This window comes from Python bivittatus, unplaced genomic scaffold (assembly GCF_059951505.1).
Source record: "Python bivittatus isolate LINGU-HERP-01145 unplaced genomic scaffold, Pbiv_v1 ctg000340_np1212, whole genome shotgun sequence".
Lineage (NCBI taxonomy): Eukaryota > Metazoa > Chordata > Lepidosauria > Squamata > Pythonidae > Python > Python bivittatus.
This window is the reverse complement of record NW_028277056.1, coordinates 15,590,951-15,607,223: the sequence shown is the minus strand read 5'-3', so window position 1 is coordinate 15,607,223 and position 16,273 is coordinate 15,590,951. Positions and strand designations below refer to the sequence as shown.

Genomic DNA, 16,273 nt, shown 5'->3' with positions numbered 1-16,273 from the left:
AATGACTAACCTCACATAACAGGATCAATCAAATAAATCACATTATGTCTTAGTGTGATATGTTAACCCAGTCACAGTGTGGATATGTGCTCTAAAAGTGTAGGGAAAAGGCACAGTTTAAGAAACTGACATGTTTAAAATAGGCTAGAAAGAAGGTGGGTTTTTTGTTTTTCGCTTTGCCTTAAATAAAGAAAATGCTAGTTAGGCTTATACAATCAGGATTTTAAGTCTACTTGCATTGTGACACCTTCTACTGGTTGGTATGCCTTTTGTTGCTAATCAGAACATGATGAAACGGTGAGTCAGTCCACAGCTGGCTTTATGAAACATAAAGCACAAAAACTTGAAAGTCAGATGGACTACAATAGCAGAGACAGAAACTTTGCTGCTCTTTGAACAAGGCAACCCAATTTTAAGATGAAACATATTTTGTTTTTATTTTGGTCTATTGCATTTTCTTACGGACTCCCCACCTTTTCAGAGAAGAGAAGCGAAGAACAAAATCAACGGCTTGCGCAGGTAACAATACCATTGGGCTCTGAGAAACCTGGAATCATTGGTACAGAATATATGTAGCTCAGGGTTGAACGTTTGGGTTCTTAGAGTTTTTTGGCCTTGGGTGCTTTCCTGGAGATGTTTAGTTACCCGTCTACGTAACATCATCAGTGCACGGGAGAGTGAAGTTTGCTGGTTGTTTATATATAGGAGCTTGCTCTGACAGTCTTGGTTGGGGTGTGGTTTCTTCCTTGATAGTTCCTTGATTAAGGTGTTGTTTCTTCCTTACTTGTTTATCTGGTGCTGTTTCTTACTTATCTGGGTGTTGGTGGCTAGGAAGAATGTGCTCTGGATTTGCTTAAGACGTTTTGGAGTGATTTTGTTGATTTGTGTGCTACAAAGATGCCAAGACGTTGTAGTAGACAAGATGTTTTTGATGTGTCAGAGAGTTATCCTTTTCATAGATTGTGATAGCTGTGTTATGCAACTCCAAAGATCCAGTAACCCTAACCCCAAAAAAGAAAAACATAAGTCACCTACAACATACATTGCGAAGGCAGTAACAAACCCTATATAGACAGACAAATAAAAGATTCACAAAGCACATCTATGAACATCAACTGGCAGTCGGAAGACATGGTGAGCATTCCTTAAAATCTCAACACATAAACAATCACAACTAATCTCAACAAATAAACAACCACAACTAAACTGTTGACATTTTAGATCAAGCCAATTCCAAAATTCATGGGAGCTTGGCATTCTGACAAATCAGCCATCAACAGACACATCCTATCTTTTGCAGAGGGCACCTTCGAGTTAGTATTAACTCCTGGACAAGTCCCTGCAATTTCTTTGGTAAGATTTCAGAAGTGATTTTCCATTGCTTGCTTCCTAAGGCTGAGAGAGGGAGACTGGCCCAAGGTCACCCAGCTGGCTTTGTGCCTAAGATGAGACAGGAACTCACCGTCTTGTGGTTTCTAGCCTGGTGCCTTAACTGCTGGGCCAAAGTGGCTCTCTGGCTCTCTACATAGCAACAAAGTCAGGGAAGAAAACAGCCTAGATAAAGACATGACAGGGCAAACTACTATATATGTATATATAAACAACGAGCAAATCTCATTCTCCCATGTACTTATAATGTTACCTAGCTTGGTAACAAATGTTTGCAGGAAAACAACCAACCAGCTTGGGATTCTTTGATTACATGTCCTTGGGTGCATCCTTCTAATGCCAACCAAGCCCCCCCCCAAAAAAATGGAAGTTAAAGCCAGTTTGGACTAGTGGTAAGGGTGCTGAACTAGGAAAGAGGAAACCCAAATTCTAGTCCTGCCTTACACATGGAAGCCAGCTGGGTGACTTTGGGTCAGTCACTTTCTTTAAGCCCTAGGGACAAGGGAATGGCAAATTACTACTGAAATGTTGCCCAGGAGTCAAGATGGACTCAAAGGCATGCACATGCAAACAAAATGGATTAGTAAAAATGGATTATCAGAGAGTACCCTGGAAAGCTAAGGAATGGTTTGTGGCCTTGAATGCCTGACCCCCGGAACCTTTTCTGAAATACTTAGGAGAAGAGGTTAAAAAATGTGGTGGCTGTACTGGGGGACTTTCAGTGATACAGTGTTATTGTGGTTAAGATTGAGCTAAGAATCAGGAAGTGCTGGTTCAACATGTATTTCCTCACCATAACTGGGAAATTTTTACAGGCAACTAATCATATTTGGTGAAGGAACGTGTTTACTTGCATAGGATTTGTCACCTATGGCACTTAGGCAAGTGCCTATATTATGTTATGTTATGTTATGTTATGTTATGTTATGTTATGTTATGTTATGTTATATGTTATATATGATATACATAATTATATATATATGTATGTATGTATGTATGTATGTATAATTGGCATAGACAATTAAACATTTACTGGGGATCTCGCTCCTGCATAGCAAGCGTCTGAAATACAGGCTACTAGTTTCTTAGCGTGCTATTAAATTACTTTCAGGGAAATTACTGTGGGTGGGGGGATTAGCAAAATTACCTTAATAAATTATGCAAGACTAGCACTTTCCTGCCTTTAAAAAAAATACAGGGACAAAATCAACAGAAATGAACATTGCCACATAAGAATTAGGAAAGATGTCTTTTTAGGATATCCATATTCCTAAGACATAGCAGTCTATTGCTTAGAAAATACAGAAATGAATATCCCAGTACTATTCTACTAGACCAAGCATATAATAAATTGCTGTGTATAATAAATTGTGAAAATTATGAATTAGTTTTTATACCTACATGCTTTCCTGTATTCATCAGGCATATATCAATCAGTTTTATGAGCAAAAAGATGATCCAAGGCAGCAAGGTTGGAAAATAAGTAGTTCATCTTTTGTGGACAAAATCAAACAAATGCAAGACTTTTTTAGATTGAATGTGACGGGAAAGGTTGATGCTGAGACACTAGAAGTTATGCAACAACCACGATGTGGTGTTCCTGATATTGGACAGTATGTCCTGGCTCTTCCTGGATGGGGAAAAACCAAGCTTACATACAGGTAAAAAATAATTTGATGACATAGCAAATAAGTGACATGACTTCAAGAATTTCCTTGTGAGATCCCCTGAATCTAAGCAACATGCATCAGATGAGACCTTCAGAATAATACAGTATCTCCTTAATTGTATATAGAATAGATTCTAAGCAACAACAATTTTTCTCACAAACTCAGTGTTTATAAGCTGAAGAATACTTAAAATTAATTGTCAATAACATGGTTTTAAACTGCAAAAACTAAACTTGAATATTTACAGTATAGATGTACAACTTAGGACCTCTGGATTGCATTGATTTCTCCTGAAAGTTTGGGGGAACTCTAAGGTTCACTATAAATAGTATTTTTAATATGATAGGAAAGGGAAATTATTAAGTACATGACAAGGAAGTAAGCTTATTAATCCATTTAATTTAATTTAATGGAAATGGATGGGAAGCTAACTTTTGCTTTAGCCAGACCCACTATTTTGGACATGAGTCCACTGCCTGCCCCCCCTCCCCTCAGTCAAAGGCCAAATGCCTAGCCTGAAGAAGTTGGACACTGCTAATCTGCAAAAACAGTTCACTGGAAGAAAATGCCTTTGGCAGGGGAGAAAGGAGCTTGTATTCCTCACATCTGAATAAAAAAATATAAATTATGTGAATAATTCTATCCAGGAACTGGAAAGATTTTAGCCATTTTTCTCAATCTACTCTGATCTCTGTTTCTGATTCATATGTTCACTTTTCAATCTAGATCATTAATTACCATAGCAATAAAAAATAATAAATGTTCAGTGTGAAAATTTTCTGCATTTTAATTTTCTCAGGATTATGAATTACACACCTGACATGAGGAGAGCTGATGTGGATGACTCTATCAAAAAGGCTTTTGAAGTTTGGAGTAGAGTGACTCCTCTGACTTTCATCAAGATTCATAGAGGGAGAGCAGACATCATGATTGAGTTTGCAACAAGAGGTAATACCTTAAATGCTACAGCAGCTTCAAGGTTCATTAAGTTCTTTATGAGGTGACAGTAATTTTGTATCACATTGTCATTTAGTGCATGGCCGCTGTCCACGACAATTTGATGGACCCCTGGGTGTCCTTGGGCATGCTTTTCCTCCTGGACATTACTTCCGTGGAAATGTCCATTTTGATGAGGATGAAACCTGGATAGCCAGCTTACATGGTAAGCAGTAATACAGCTTTCAGTTTTGAAGTGCAAGAGTTATTTTAGCTGTGGCTATAGACAGTCCTCCAGAGAAGAGAATCCAGAATAATAGTGAAGTTATTGAAATAAGTATGACTGCAATAATGTGCGTACTTATCTGAGTTGAGTTCCACTGAACCAAGTATGGTACTTTCAATTACGTAAATTCAACTACTATGGGGTGATAAGCTTGAAACAAAGATTTTCATCCAGGATATCTTTGAGATCCTGATGAAAGGCAGGTTATAGAGCTAACCAGATAAATAAGTAATTAGGAACTCCATCAAAGGAAAAAAAGAGGGGGAGGGAACTCACCTCTAATTATTTCAATCATCTTATGGCTTGTTCCTACCACAAAGAATTAGAACAACTTGAAAGTATCATTATTTCTTCATTTACTTACCAGAACAAAGATCTAGATATTATACTGATGTTTCGGCAGAAGATGTCATGACTCCTGTTTTGGAAAAAGTCCCAAAGCTGCACTCTTCTGCTGTTCCTCTCCCTTACTCCACCATTAGTAAGTTTAAAGATTCTCTATTTTAGTGGTGGGAAATGTTTCTTGTAGAAATGGTGATATGCCATTTTGTCTGTAGTTATGGCAGTGGGAATGCAGTCTACATCAATTATTTTTATACATAATTTCATGTCACCTATGGGAAGGGGGTTCTTTTTGCATTTAAAAAAATGGACCTGTGGCTGACTGAAACTTTTTCTAAAAAGCTTTGTATGCAGTTCTTCAGCTCCCAATGTAAATAGATAGTAGATGTTTGCATGGGGCATTGATCTCTTTTGGCCATCAATATATAGTTCTCTGCTTCATCTGGAGCTCTCACTGAACTGGATGGGAAGTCAGAAAACTGCTGATGGAACTTCATCAGCCAAGATAACACATGGAAAGCCCCAAAATTAATGTTCTGTGGGCAAAGAAGGAATCAGGTGTGGGCAGCTTTGGAAAGACTAGATCCAATTATCCTATGTTTTCCCAGATTCATCTGATTTGGATCCATCTGCTATGTGAGCCCTGGAGCTGCATTGCTAATTTTCTATCATGTTCAGCATAGTTGTCAGGGGGCGTAATTACAAATACACGGTTGAACAGGCTGGAGTAATAGATACCCCACCACAATCTGCCTTGGCCATCACACCCTGGGGATGGGAATATAGATAAATTTCCTTGCTCCAGGCCCAGTCATGATTGCTTTCAAGGACACCTAAGAGCAGCTTAAAATAGGAATTGTTGTATGGTCCATTGAATCAACCCTGGGCCCTGAACTACAGGAACAAGTCCCTAAAGTTTTATCAGCAACATTTTCAGAAGTGGCTTACCAGTAATTCTTCTTAGAGCTGAGAGTGACTGGCCCAAAGTCAACCAGCTGGCTTCCCATAGTCTCCCAGCTTCTAGTACATGTGTTAACCACTAGACCAAACTGGTTCTCTTGAAAATAAGGAATTTATGGTTATTTTATACTGTTCCTAATATAAATGAAACATTGTTCTGGTATATAAATCCTCACAGAGTTTGAGTGTTTATTATATGTATGTATTATATCTTATTTTTTCCATGTAAGCCTCAAATAGAACAATATGCATTTACTTGAGACTAAATCCCATGGAACTCAGTGGAATTTACTTCGTGTATGCATCTACAATGCATGTATAACTCTGTTTTATTGGTTTATTTATTTAGAATTCAACTTGTTCCTTGTTGCCGCACATGAGATTGGCCATGTCCTTGGCCTCGCACATTCTAATGACCCAAGAGCACTGATGTTCCCCAGTTATAAACCCATTGACCCTGCTGATTCCCCACTCTCCCAAGATGATATTAATGCCATTCAGGCCATCTATGGTAAGAAAAAAAACAGGTGATCAGAAATGAATGATAACAATTTATAATCATGAGGAAAAATTAAAGTCTTGTAGGCAAACTGCTTGGGAACCAGTGTGATGTAGTAAATACTGTAAGTGTTGGACTATAAAACTTTACTACCCCTTTGCCTGCAGAGTTGGAGAGTTGACTGTACAACCATGGGTCAGTTTTCAACCTAACTTTCTTTAACCTATTTTAAAGCATGTCCAAGATTGTTCCAGTCTCTTCTGACTATTTGCAAGATTCATGAGTATCTATATGGTTGCGTTTCATAGAACTTTCAGAAACCTGTCAGGCAATCAGTACTTGTTTGCTATCATTTCAGGTTGGCCAATAAGTGAATGCCTTTTCCATCCTCCTCATCTTCCACCAAGTCATTGCTTAAACAAGCACACCTTCATCCTCTTCACAATAAGAAAAAAAAAATTGGTAGCATTTTTCCTCTCTTATGTTCCATGTTAGGCAGATATATTTATTAAATTGATTCTCCATTGCTTTCCAAAAGTTCAGTATCAATGATAGATATTCAAAATGGCCAACTCCCAGATATGGCTGGCCTACAAGCTGAAGCAGCTCCAGCTAAGATACATAAAGATGAAACTCCTAGAACTTACCATTCAGCAACAGGTTGGCCATCCCACCTATCCAGAAATATAGGAGAATGGAAACTTCTAAGGTTCAAAGAAAAACTTTCAATTGACCTTTAAGTTGGTATATATAGTTGCTGAGGTCACAGTAGCTACTGTAATGTTTTCTGAAAACCAACTGCAGCGATTCCATCATGTCATTTAAGGGTCATTCACATGGCTACAGCAACAAATCTGGAAGAGTTTCTTCATGTTATAGACTAAGGTTACATAGGCAATCCCCAGAATCTCTCGTATCACCTGTAACCTGCCAGGTCTACCTACTTTATTGCCTGCATAAGTGACAGAAATATGATTAGTTTCAAATATCCCCAGCAAAATTCACTATGGTAGATTATGTTACAGGTACAGCATGATGTAGCTTATTTGGCTTTGGCTTGGCCTGTTGTGTGAACTCAGTCGATTATTGCTTATTCAACAAGCTATGGTTATGCATGTCATGGTTTAGCTCAATATGAGAACACAGCTAGTATGCCAGCAATATCTACCTTGTAGATATTGTGACAATACAGAGGAATTACAAGGAAGAACTTTGTCCAAACAGAGGCATCCAATGCAAGCCCACAATGATGTTATGCATGTCATGAAATCATTGAGGAAATGATACAATTATGTCATTAGATAAAACTGACACAAATGACATAATTCACTTCATCTGTCCACAACCCCCATCCTCAAATATGTCCCTTTGAACTCTGAGAATAATTGTTATAATTAATCATGTTCCATCTGATTATTATTTTAGGACCATCACAAGACCCTTCAAATGAACCAGTGGAGCCAACATTACCAACAGCTTGTGATCCTAAGCTAAATTTTGATGCCATCACTACCTTCCGAAGAGAAGTGATATTTTTAAAGGGAAGGTAAACAGGATCTGCTTACTATAAAAGGAGAAAGACATAACAGCTGCCAATGCATATATCACATGCTGAGTAGTTTAACACTGAGAATAAAATCTTTTCCACTCTGCACTCCCACCTTGCATTCTTTTCTGACTCCATGTCAGCAATTTGGCAACTTTGATCCATAAAACCTAATTGTAAGCAGTACATGTACTTCATGATTTAGTTAACTAAAAACCTTAGAATAACACCAGGATTATTTTCCCCAGATTGCACATGGAACAATCAAGGTAGGATTTGCATCAAATATTACTTGGCTGAACCACTGGGTTACAGGAGACTATAGATTTCTAGCTCAAAAGGAAACTTATTTTGTTAGTCCTTGAACCCTGAAATCTTACTAGGATGAATCTCCACAAAACATAGTGGGCCTTACTTCTGAGTAAATATGCAAGGCATTGCACTGAAAATGTTCTTATATTCATCTTTTGCTCCTTACTATACCCTTCTGACTAAGTTAGACTGATTCTGTGCTTTTCCAGTAAACTGATTTATAATAGTGCCCACTTGTCCATTTCAATTCACAAAATAATTGATTTTTATTAATGGGAAATGCACCATCACATTCATTATAGGCACATTTGGAGAGTGTATCCTACTAGCTCTGATGTGGACATGGAATCAATTTCTACTTTGTCGCCTCTCCTACCTTCTGGAATCCAGGCAGCTTATGAAAATATGAATGATCAGATTCTTTTCTTTAAGGGTAAGAAATTAAGGCTTATATTATTTGAATTAGAAGTTTAGGACAGGAATGAGCAACCTGTAGTACTAGAGGAATATATACAGTTCAGATTCATGGGAAGAGCAAGTAGTCCTTTCTCTGGCAACCAGCTGTTGGGAAAGAGGAAAAAGGTGTAAATAAGAAAGGAGAAGAGCAAATCATCATCATCATCATCATCATCATCATCATCATCAGAAAAAAGCATAGATGGTACTGAATTTTCAAGGCTAATAGTCAAGGTCATTTGTGGGGTAGGTATAAAAATCTGCAAGATGGTGAGCATGGTGTCATGTGGCAAACCCTGCTCCCTCTGTGCCCATCATCGTTCAAAGTTTGACCCTCAACCCCTTGTGGAAGCCTTGCTAATTCTTGATAGGCCTGTGTCCTCCAAGAATCCATCTCCTTTTAAAGCCAGGGATATTAAGAACAGCAGCCAAACTCCACTGACAACAGAAAGAGAGGAGAGATTTTCAAATAGATTTTCCATGGCCCTCCTGAAGTGGCTAATAGCTTGCCTGGGTGTAGGGACTAAGGGAGATTTAAGACAGGGACAGGCAAATTGGAATGGAAAGGATTCTGTAGAAGTAGAAAATGTTTGCTTTTGGTGACAGACTCTTGTATTGAACTCAATAATCAACTCAAATTGATTATTGCTTTAAGAGAAAGTTAAAGAAAAATACAGAGTCATGTATTTCAGATAGGCAGCCATATAAATTGATTAAATCAATCAATAAATGCTATGGGGTATACTAAATTAAATTGTAAAGTGTTTGACTTTCTTTCTTTGTGTGTTTTTGAACAGATAATAAGTTCTGGATGTTTAGTAGGCTTCAAATGCAGCCTGGCTATCCCCAACTCATTGACAAGTTGGGATTCCCAGCAAACATTAAGAAAATTGATGCTGCTGTTTTTGATAAAGATACTAGAAAAACCTATTTCTTTGTTGGAAACCAATACTGGAGGTAAGGTCTCTAGAAATCCTTTTAAAAATAATAAGGATCATATTTAGTGTATTGTTGAAGGCTTTCACGGCCGGCATACGATGGCTGGTGTGGGTCTTCTGGGCTGTGTGGCCGTGTTCTTGAAGTTTTGTTTCCTAACGTTTTGCCAGCACCTATGACCGGCATCTTCAGAGTGCAGGAGCACAGACAGGAGCAGTTCTCTCTGTGCCCAGTTCCCTCTTCAAGAACACGGCCACACAGCCCGGAAGACCCACACCAGCCAATCATATTTAGCCTTGACAAGAAAAGTCTGAAGGGGAATATTAAAGTGATCTTCATATACTTTTTTAAAAAATAATTTTTATTGAAAGTTTTAATAATAATAATAAAAGAAAATACAAACTAAACTCAGAAAGAAGGGAAAGTAAAGAAAAAATAGAATAAAAGTTATACAAAAAGAAAGAAAGAAAGAAAAAGAAAAGAATAAGTGAAAGAGAAAGAAAAAAAGAAATATTTAAAGAAGTAGCTTCTGATCTTCATCACAAGTACAACAAACTGGCTTCCAGGGGAGATAAGTGAACTGAAGATGGCAGTGAGTAGACAGGTTCCTTGGAATCTCTTCTGATAAGGAGAGGATGGGAGATTGCCCATGAGTGCTCTGGACAGCTGCTCTGAACGTGTTTGAGCACCAGGAGATGATGGGATTAGCCATCTTGCTCGCAGATGTGGCAGAGACTTTTAAAGGACACTAAGTTCGCAAACCTCACTTTCCAATCACTTTTGGAAATTTCTCATTAACTACTTCTAAGCTATTAGAGACCTTCAGAACAACAAGTTTGAAAATGCCTGGTGAGTCAGCCTTCAATCCTGAACAGAAGAAAATCATAAGCTTAAGAATTTAAAGAATCTGAAATAAATAGCAAAAAACTAAATAAGATTTTGATCTTAGAAAGTTATAAACAGACTAAGGGTCCAGATAAAATTGAAATATTGAAACTTTTACAATAAGATTTTGGAATTAATTATAAAATACAAACAGCTTCTCATGGGAAATAGATACTGTTTTGTTTTTTTACAAGATATAACATAGATAGCCAATTTCATGATTTCAAAAAGTGGACACTAGAGGGAACTAAAGATTTTAGGTAGAGGAAAGATATACAAGCCTATAAAATGTTGCAAAACTTTATAACAATAAAAATACTGAAGGACACTTGAAGAATGAAATCAGAACATAGTAGCCACAATATCAACAATGTCAGTAATGATGTCTGCTTCTACGGATAGACTATGTCCCTAAGATGTTGTTGAAGAAATGACAGATGCAGAACAAATTTTATCTGACAAAATAAGAATAGTATCGAAAGTGGATTTACAAATGACAGGCCAAGAGAATGACTTAGAAAAGGATGTTTTATTGGATCTACAAAAGAAACTGGCTGAGGTTTTAAAATGTAAAAGGGAAATACAAATGACAAACCAAGAGAGTGACCTGGATGATTTTCTCCTATTGGATTTAGAAAAGAGGCTTATAAAAGCCTTGAAGCAGTCTGTACGATGGGAGAAAAAAGAAATGAAGAAATCAAATCCTGTGACAATATTTGAATGAGCTAAAGATTAAGACTGTTAGAAGTAAAAGAAAGGAATATAAAATTGGTTAAAACAAGATATGTTGTTATTTCTGGCAACCCTTTATGGACTTTCTGCTGACACAAGGACTGAAAATATGATTTTTTATGGATTTGCTTATAGATAAGAGATGGGATATGGGATGAAGAGATAAATGTTTGCAACCTTAGAAGGGGTGAAGAGTCACTAAATTTGTTTATACTTGTTGCGATGAAGATTGGAAGTCACTTCTTAATATATTTTTTCTCTTTATTATATTCTTACTTTTCTCTTTCTTCTCTTTTTTTCTTTTTCCTTGCACTTTTTACTCCTTTTTATTCTTTTTTTTTCTTTTAGCCTGTAAAATTAGATTTTACTATTATAATCCAAATTCTTAATAAAAATTATATATAAAAAACAAATACAAACTTAATAAATCTTCACCCCTATAATATTACATGCAAGTATCTCTTCTTCCCATAACTCATCCCTTATCCATAAGCAAATCCATAAATCATTAACATTTCAGACTTAGTGTCAGCAAAAAGTCCATATAGGGATCCCATATTTATACAAGCATGTCTCATTTTAAGCTTGATCAAACAAACTGACTTTGTATTCCTTTCTTTTGCTTCTAACAATCTTAATCTTTAGATCCATGATCTTCAAATACTGAACAGACATCATACAGATTTAACGTTCAGGAAAGCACATTCTGATTGAGCATTAGAAAATCTTCCTAACAGTAGGTTTGACAGAAAAAACATTACTTAGTAAAGTTGGTGGGCTCAAACAGAGGACAGACAGCTATCTGTCAGGAATGCTTTAATTAGGGCCAAGCAAAGGCTTAGCAAACTTTATCATTCTATTTGCATGTGTCTGTCTCTGTGTCCATGTGTGTAAACACCCATACACACATATACTGTACATATCAAAACTTTTAACGTGTTCATCTAAAAGAGAAATGCACAACCTACAGCCTTCTGCCCACGTGTGTTTCCGTAAGTCTTTGGTGCAGTCCTGAAATGCCTCCCAAAAGTTGTTTCTTTATTCAGACTTTTAACATGACAAAAGAAAAAATATTAATATTATATGCATTTAATTATTTTAATTTTAATTCTTCACATTGTGTCTGCATTGCTTATATAAACTTATATTCTCAGAATCTCTGCCTGTAAGTGTATTTTGTGACTTCGTAGAGGTAAAGGATCAATCCCTTTACTTTCTTGTAATCCACTACCTCCTGTGCAGGGAGATCCGTATATGCCCTTAAAGCCTTCCCTGTTAAACATGGGGCTAACCTAGCCATCCAGTCATCCCTTGGCCATTTGCATGACACTGCCACCCATTCAAACATAGTGAAACATGCCTCTATGTCCTCATCCTCATTTCATTTATGGATTTTTATATCCTTAACATAGGCACCTAAGCCCCCTCCTGTATCAGGAGCAGAGCTAGTCAAAACTGGAGACTCTTGTCTGGTGGGTTCTGTGTTCCTTAGAAGGAAATTAGCTCTCTAAACTCCATTCTTCAAGCTTCTCTCTCCTCCCTTTCTCTTTCTAGGAAATCTCTACATTTAGCTTCACGTCATTTCCTTTCCTCTTCTTCTCTTCTTAAGAGCAAACAATGTGCAAACAATGCACAGACAACGCTCCCTACTTCACTTCCTCACATACATCTAAACCAAATCAAATTTAGTTTTATCTCAAATTAAACCAAATTCAGTTTTTATCTTAGCATTACCCACTTTTTGGTCATAGTCCACCCAGTTTTTTCAATTGAGGCTAGCATACCCTAGCTTTCAACCCACCCTCACAATTTTTGTGCATCCTTGTTCTAGAACTCATATGCGATAATGCATTTCATTTTCTAAAGCACATGTTCATACTCTCTAAACATAACACAGAGCACCCACAAATACTGCATCATATTGTACTGATATGGAATATAGAATACAGATATGAAATTTATTTCCTATATTTACAAATATTTATGTATTACTTTACCATTAATTTCAAAACAATCAGCAAATAGAAGGAGAACTCATTAGTGGTGCACTGGGTTTTCTCCATCTGATCCTGCTCCCTGTGTATCTATTTCTCCTTCCTCCTTCCATCTACTCTCGCTATCTTTCATTAGGACCATGAATTCACATCGGTCATATCTTGCACCTAATATTTAAATTATGTTTTTCAGGTATGATGAAAATACTCGATCCATGGACAAGGATTATCCAAGGAAAATAAGGGATGATTTTCCTGCAATTGGCCAGAAGATTGATGCTGCCTTCCAGCTCAATGGTAAGGAAGAATGGCACTTTCTAATGTGGGTCCAAAATATGGATCATGAAGCTGGATGACCAGCCCTCTCACAAACACATAGGAACCTGTCTATTATCATTATTTATTTGTATGTCACTTTCCCATGGTAGTGGTACTTAAAAGCATTAGAAAAACTATACAATATCACATCATAAGACAATTCATTTACAAAGAAAAATTGGTTAACAACAAGCCATAAACGGTATTACTAATCTAACTTCATAATAATATGCATAATAATATATACTAATCAGTAGTCTTTTGTAGCTAATACTAAGGCCTAAAAACTGAAATGCAGAAATATTATCCAGATAACAAACAAATAAATAGGCTTTGAGCTAAGTTCAGCTCCTAACATGCAGTTTTCTTAGAAGTGGTTTTACCATTACCTTCTTCGAGATATTTTCTGACTTCCCAGTCTAGCCTACATTCCTGGTATTCTCTGGTGGTCCAAGTACTAATCAGGCCTGATACTGTTCTGAGCCCAATGTATCTTCCATCTTGACACCCTCAAACAGCAAAAGTAACCCCTTCTTCACTCCCATGAAGGAGAAATTGGGGAATAACATGACTGTGGAAAAGGTGGAACCCTCTCTCACCACACTTGGTGATCCTGATCGAGACTGAGGCCCTTCATGATGAAATTAGAGAAAATAAATATGGACTGCCCACCGTATAAGTCATATAATATGTTATATTCTGGTTTCTGATTCTAGATATTGGGGGGAGGAAATGATACCTTCAGTTAATTAAATAAATTGATTTGAAGCATGTTTTCTTGGAAGAATAATTGGGGATAAATTGATTGAAGAGATGCTGATATAAAACAGTGTAACCTATATTTAATATGGGGCTACTGGGCTAGATCTGAATGAACCTTGCAAAGGTTGTCCACTTCTGAGTCTGCTTTAGCATCCTGTCCAAGAACAAGTGCCAGCTGAAAGAGCAGAAAATGCCTCAACTAAGCCCTTGCTAGTCACTCTTTCTACAATGTTTGCAAATTTACAAAGCCTGCATTGTGCTATCCATGTCTTCCCTTAATTGATGGCACTGTTTTGATACCACTCTTCTATAATATAGTCTCCTTCCTTTTAGGTTTCTTCTATTTTTTCCACGGGTCCAAGCAGTGGGAGTTTGATCTGAAGACTAAAAGAGTGATTCGTGTAATGAAGAGCAACAGCTGGCTTAATTGTTAGAATGTGTCATAAAACAAAAATCCTGTAAGGAGAAAATGGTATACAGATGAATTCGTTAAAGCACTAAAAACCATGAACTCTAATATACCATAGATAATACATTTGGGCAGCAAGAACCCCGAGGATCACTAATGGCAGTAAAGAAATATTGAAAATTAACATTTTGCTGTCCTCAGGATAGTTGCAGCACAGTTATGGTACTCCTACTATAGTTGTAAAATGTGATCTCTTTTTAAACATCTATATTTACTCAATACATAGCAAAACTCAAAGCTTTAACAAGAATTTCAGCTGCTTATAAACGGGGAATGCATTTTCTTCTGCAATGTCTCCACTAATAGTATGCATGTTTGCCCCTAGTAAGCATCAATACGTTCAGAGAAATGTATTGCTTGGGAAATACGTGCAAGATTGCTGCTTTAATGCTATGCATTCTGAAATAAATTTGCAATTAACAAAAACTATTCACTTTTAAAATGTATTTGTAGTTTGTATACAATAAGACAAGAAAATACTTTTTGTATTGTTACATTACAAAACATGTTTTTTCATATGAAATATAGGATCCATAAGTTACATTTTAAGAAATATTCCTGAAAGAAAATAAATTTGGGTTCAAGATACTGTTTAGCTATAATGCTGGAAACCCACCTTTCAGATAAATAGGCAGGTCAACAAATTTACAAAGCCTGCATTATATTATCTGTGTTTTCCCTGAACTGAGGGCACTGTTTTGATACCACTCTTCTGTAATAAAGTTTCCTTCCTTTTAGGTTTCTTCTTTTTTTTTTCCAGTCAGTGTTTTTGATTCCTGTTGTTTGTGGACTAGTTAATCAAACTGCATGATTTGCAAATCCAGTCAGCATAAATAAAGCCATTTCCTCTATTCCTAAAACTGGGTTTGCACATCGTGTTATTCCATAGTTTACTTTGGCTTAGTTCAGTGTTGTCCAAACTTGGCCACTTTAAGATGAGTGGACTTCAACTCCCAGAATTCCCCAGCCAGCCATGGGGGGAATTCTGGGAGTTGAAGTCCACTCATCTTAAAGTGGCCAAGTTTGGACAACACTGGCTTAGTCCATAAGACATGCTAAACCACAGTCAAGCTAACCATGGTGGTTTAGTGCTGTTGGATACATCATCCTCATTCACCAGCAGGGCAAGATGGCAACTGAGACAGAAGCATAAGTGGAACTCTCTGCTAAGTTTTATCTTTTTTATCCCTGTCCACCAATTCCAGAACAGAGGAAGAATCACCTGGCATCCTGCTTTCCTGCTACTGTTATGCTGGGAATGAGCTGGTTGCAAATTAAACAAGATATTACCCATAGTAATTTTCCAACAAATATGATGTACAGGTATAATGCAATGAAATATTTGCATATGAATCTCCATATAGAATATGAAATTTTCAAGAACCTTCTGTTGAGCTTTTGATCAGAAGTGTAAAATCATAGAACATAGAAGATGGAAGAGACAATCTTGTCCAACCACCTGGCCTGTGCAGGAATGTTCTACTATAGTATCACATGTGCATATTCACTAGGTATGCAAAGTAACATACATATGCTTTGATGAAATGATTAGGACCACAGAGGGAACATGGTTTGCTGGCCAAAGTGCTTCCAATTCAAGCATCTTTGGGATTAGCCACAACCTGCACCAAAGCCACCCTACCCTGATAGACCTTCACTGCATGCCAAACTTCTCAGTTTTCTCCCTCAGTACTCACCAGAGAAGGCTCTTTCCTATGCAAGAGGTCTGCAGAAAAAGGTTGAGAGGGTCTCTGAGGCAGAACAAGACAAAGTAAATGATC

At 37.1% G+C, this 16,273-nt stretch overlaps 1 protein-coding gene across 1 annotated transcript; it reads left to right on the top strand.

Moving 5' to 3' along the window:
* The first annotated feature begins 380 nt into the window (after nt 1-380).
* On the top strand, nt 381-15,187 carry LOC103066693 (matrix metalloproteinase-27). The gene is made up of 11 exons (XM_088140851.1): nt 381-519; nt 2,812-3,050; nt 3,859-4,007; nt 4,093-4,221; nt 4,649-4,762; nt 5,933-6,094; nt 7,508-7,628; nt 8,243-8,373; nt 9,194-9,353; nt 13,137-13,240; nt 14,357-15,187. The coding sequence occupies exons 1-11, from the start codon at nt 418-420 to the stop codon at nt 14,455-14,457; spliced, it is 1,512 nt and encodes a 503-aa protein (XP_087996977.1). The 5' UTR covers nt 381-417; the 3' UTR covers nt 14,458-15,187.
* The last annotated feature ends 1,086 nt before the right edge of the window (nt 15,188-16,273 follow it).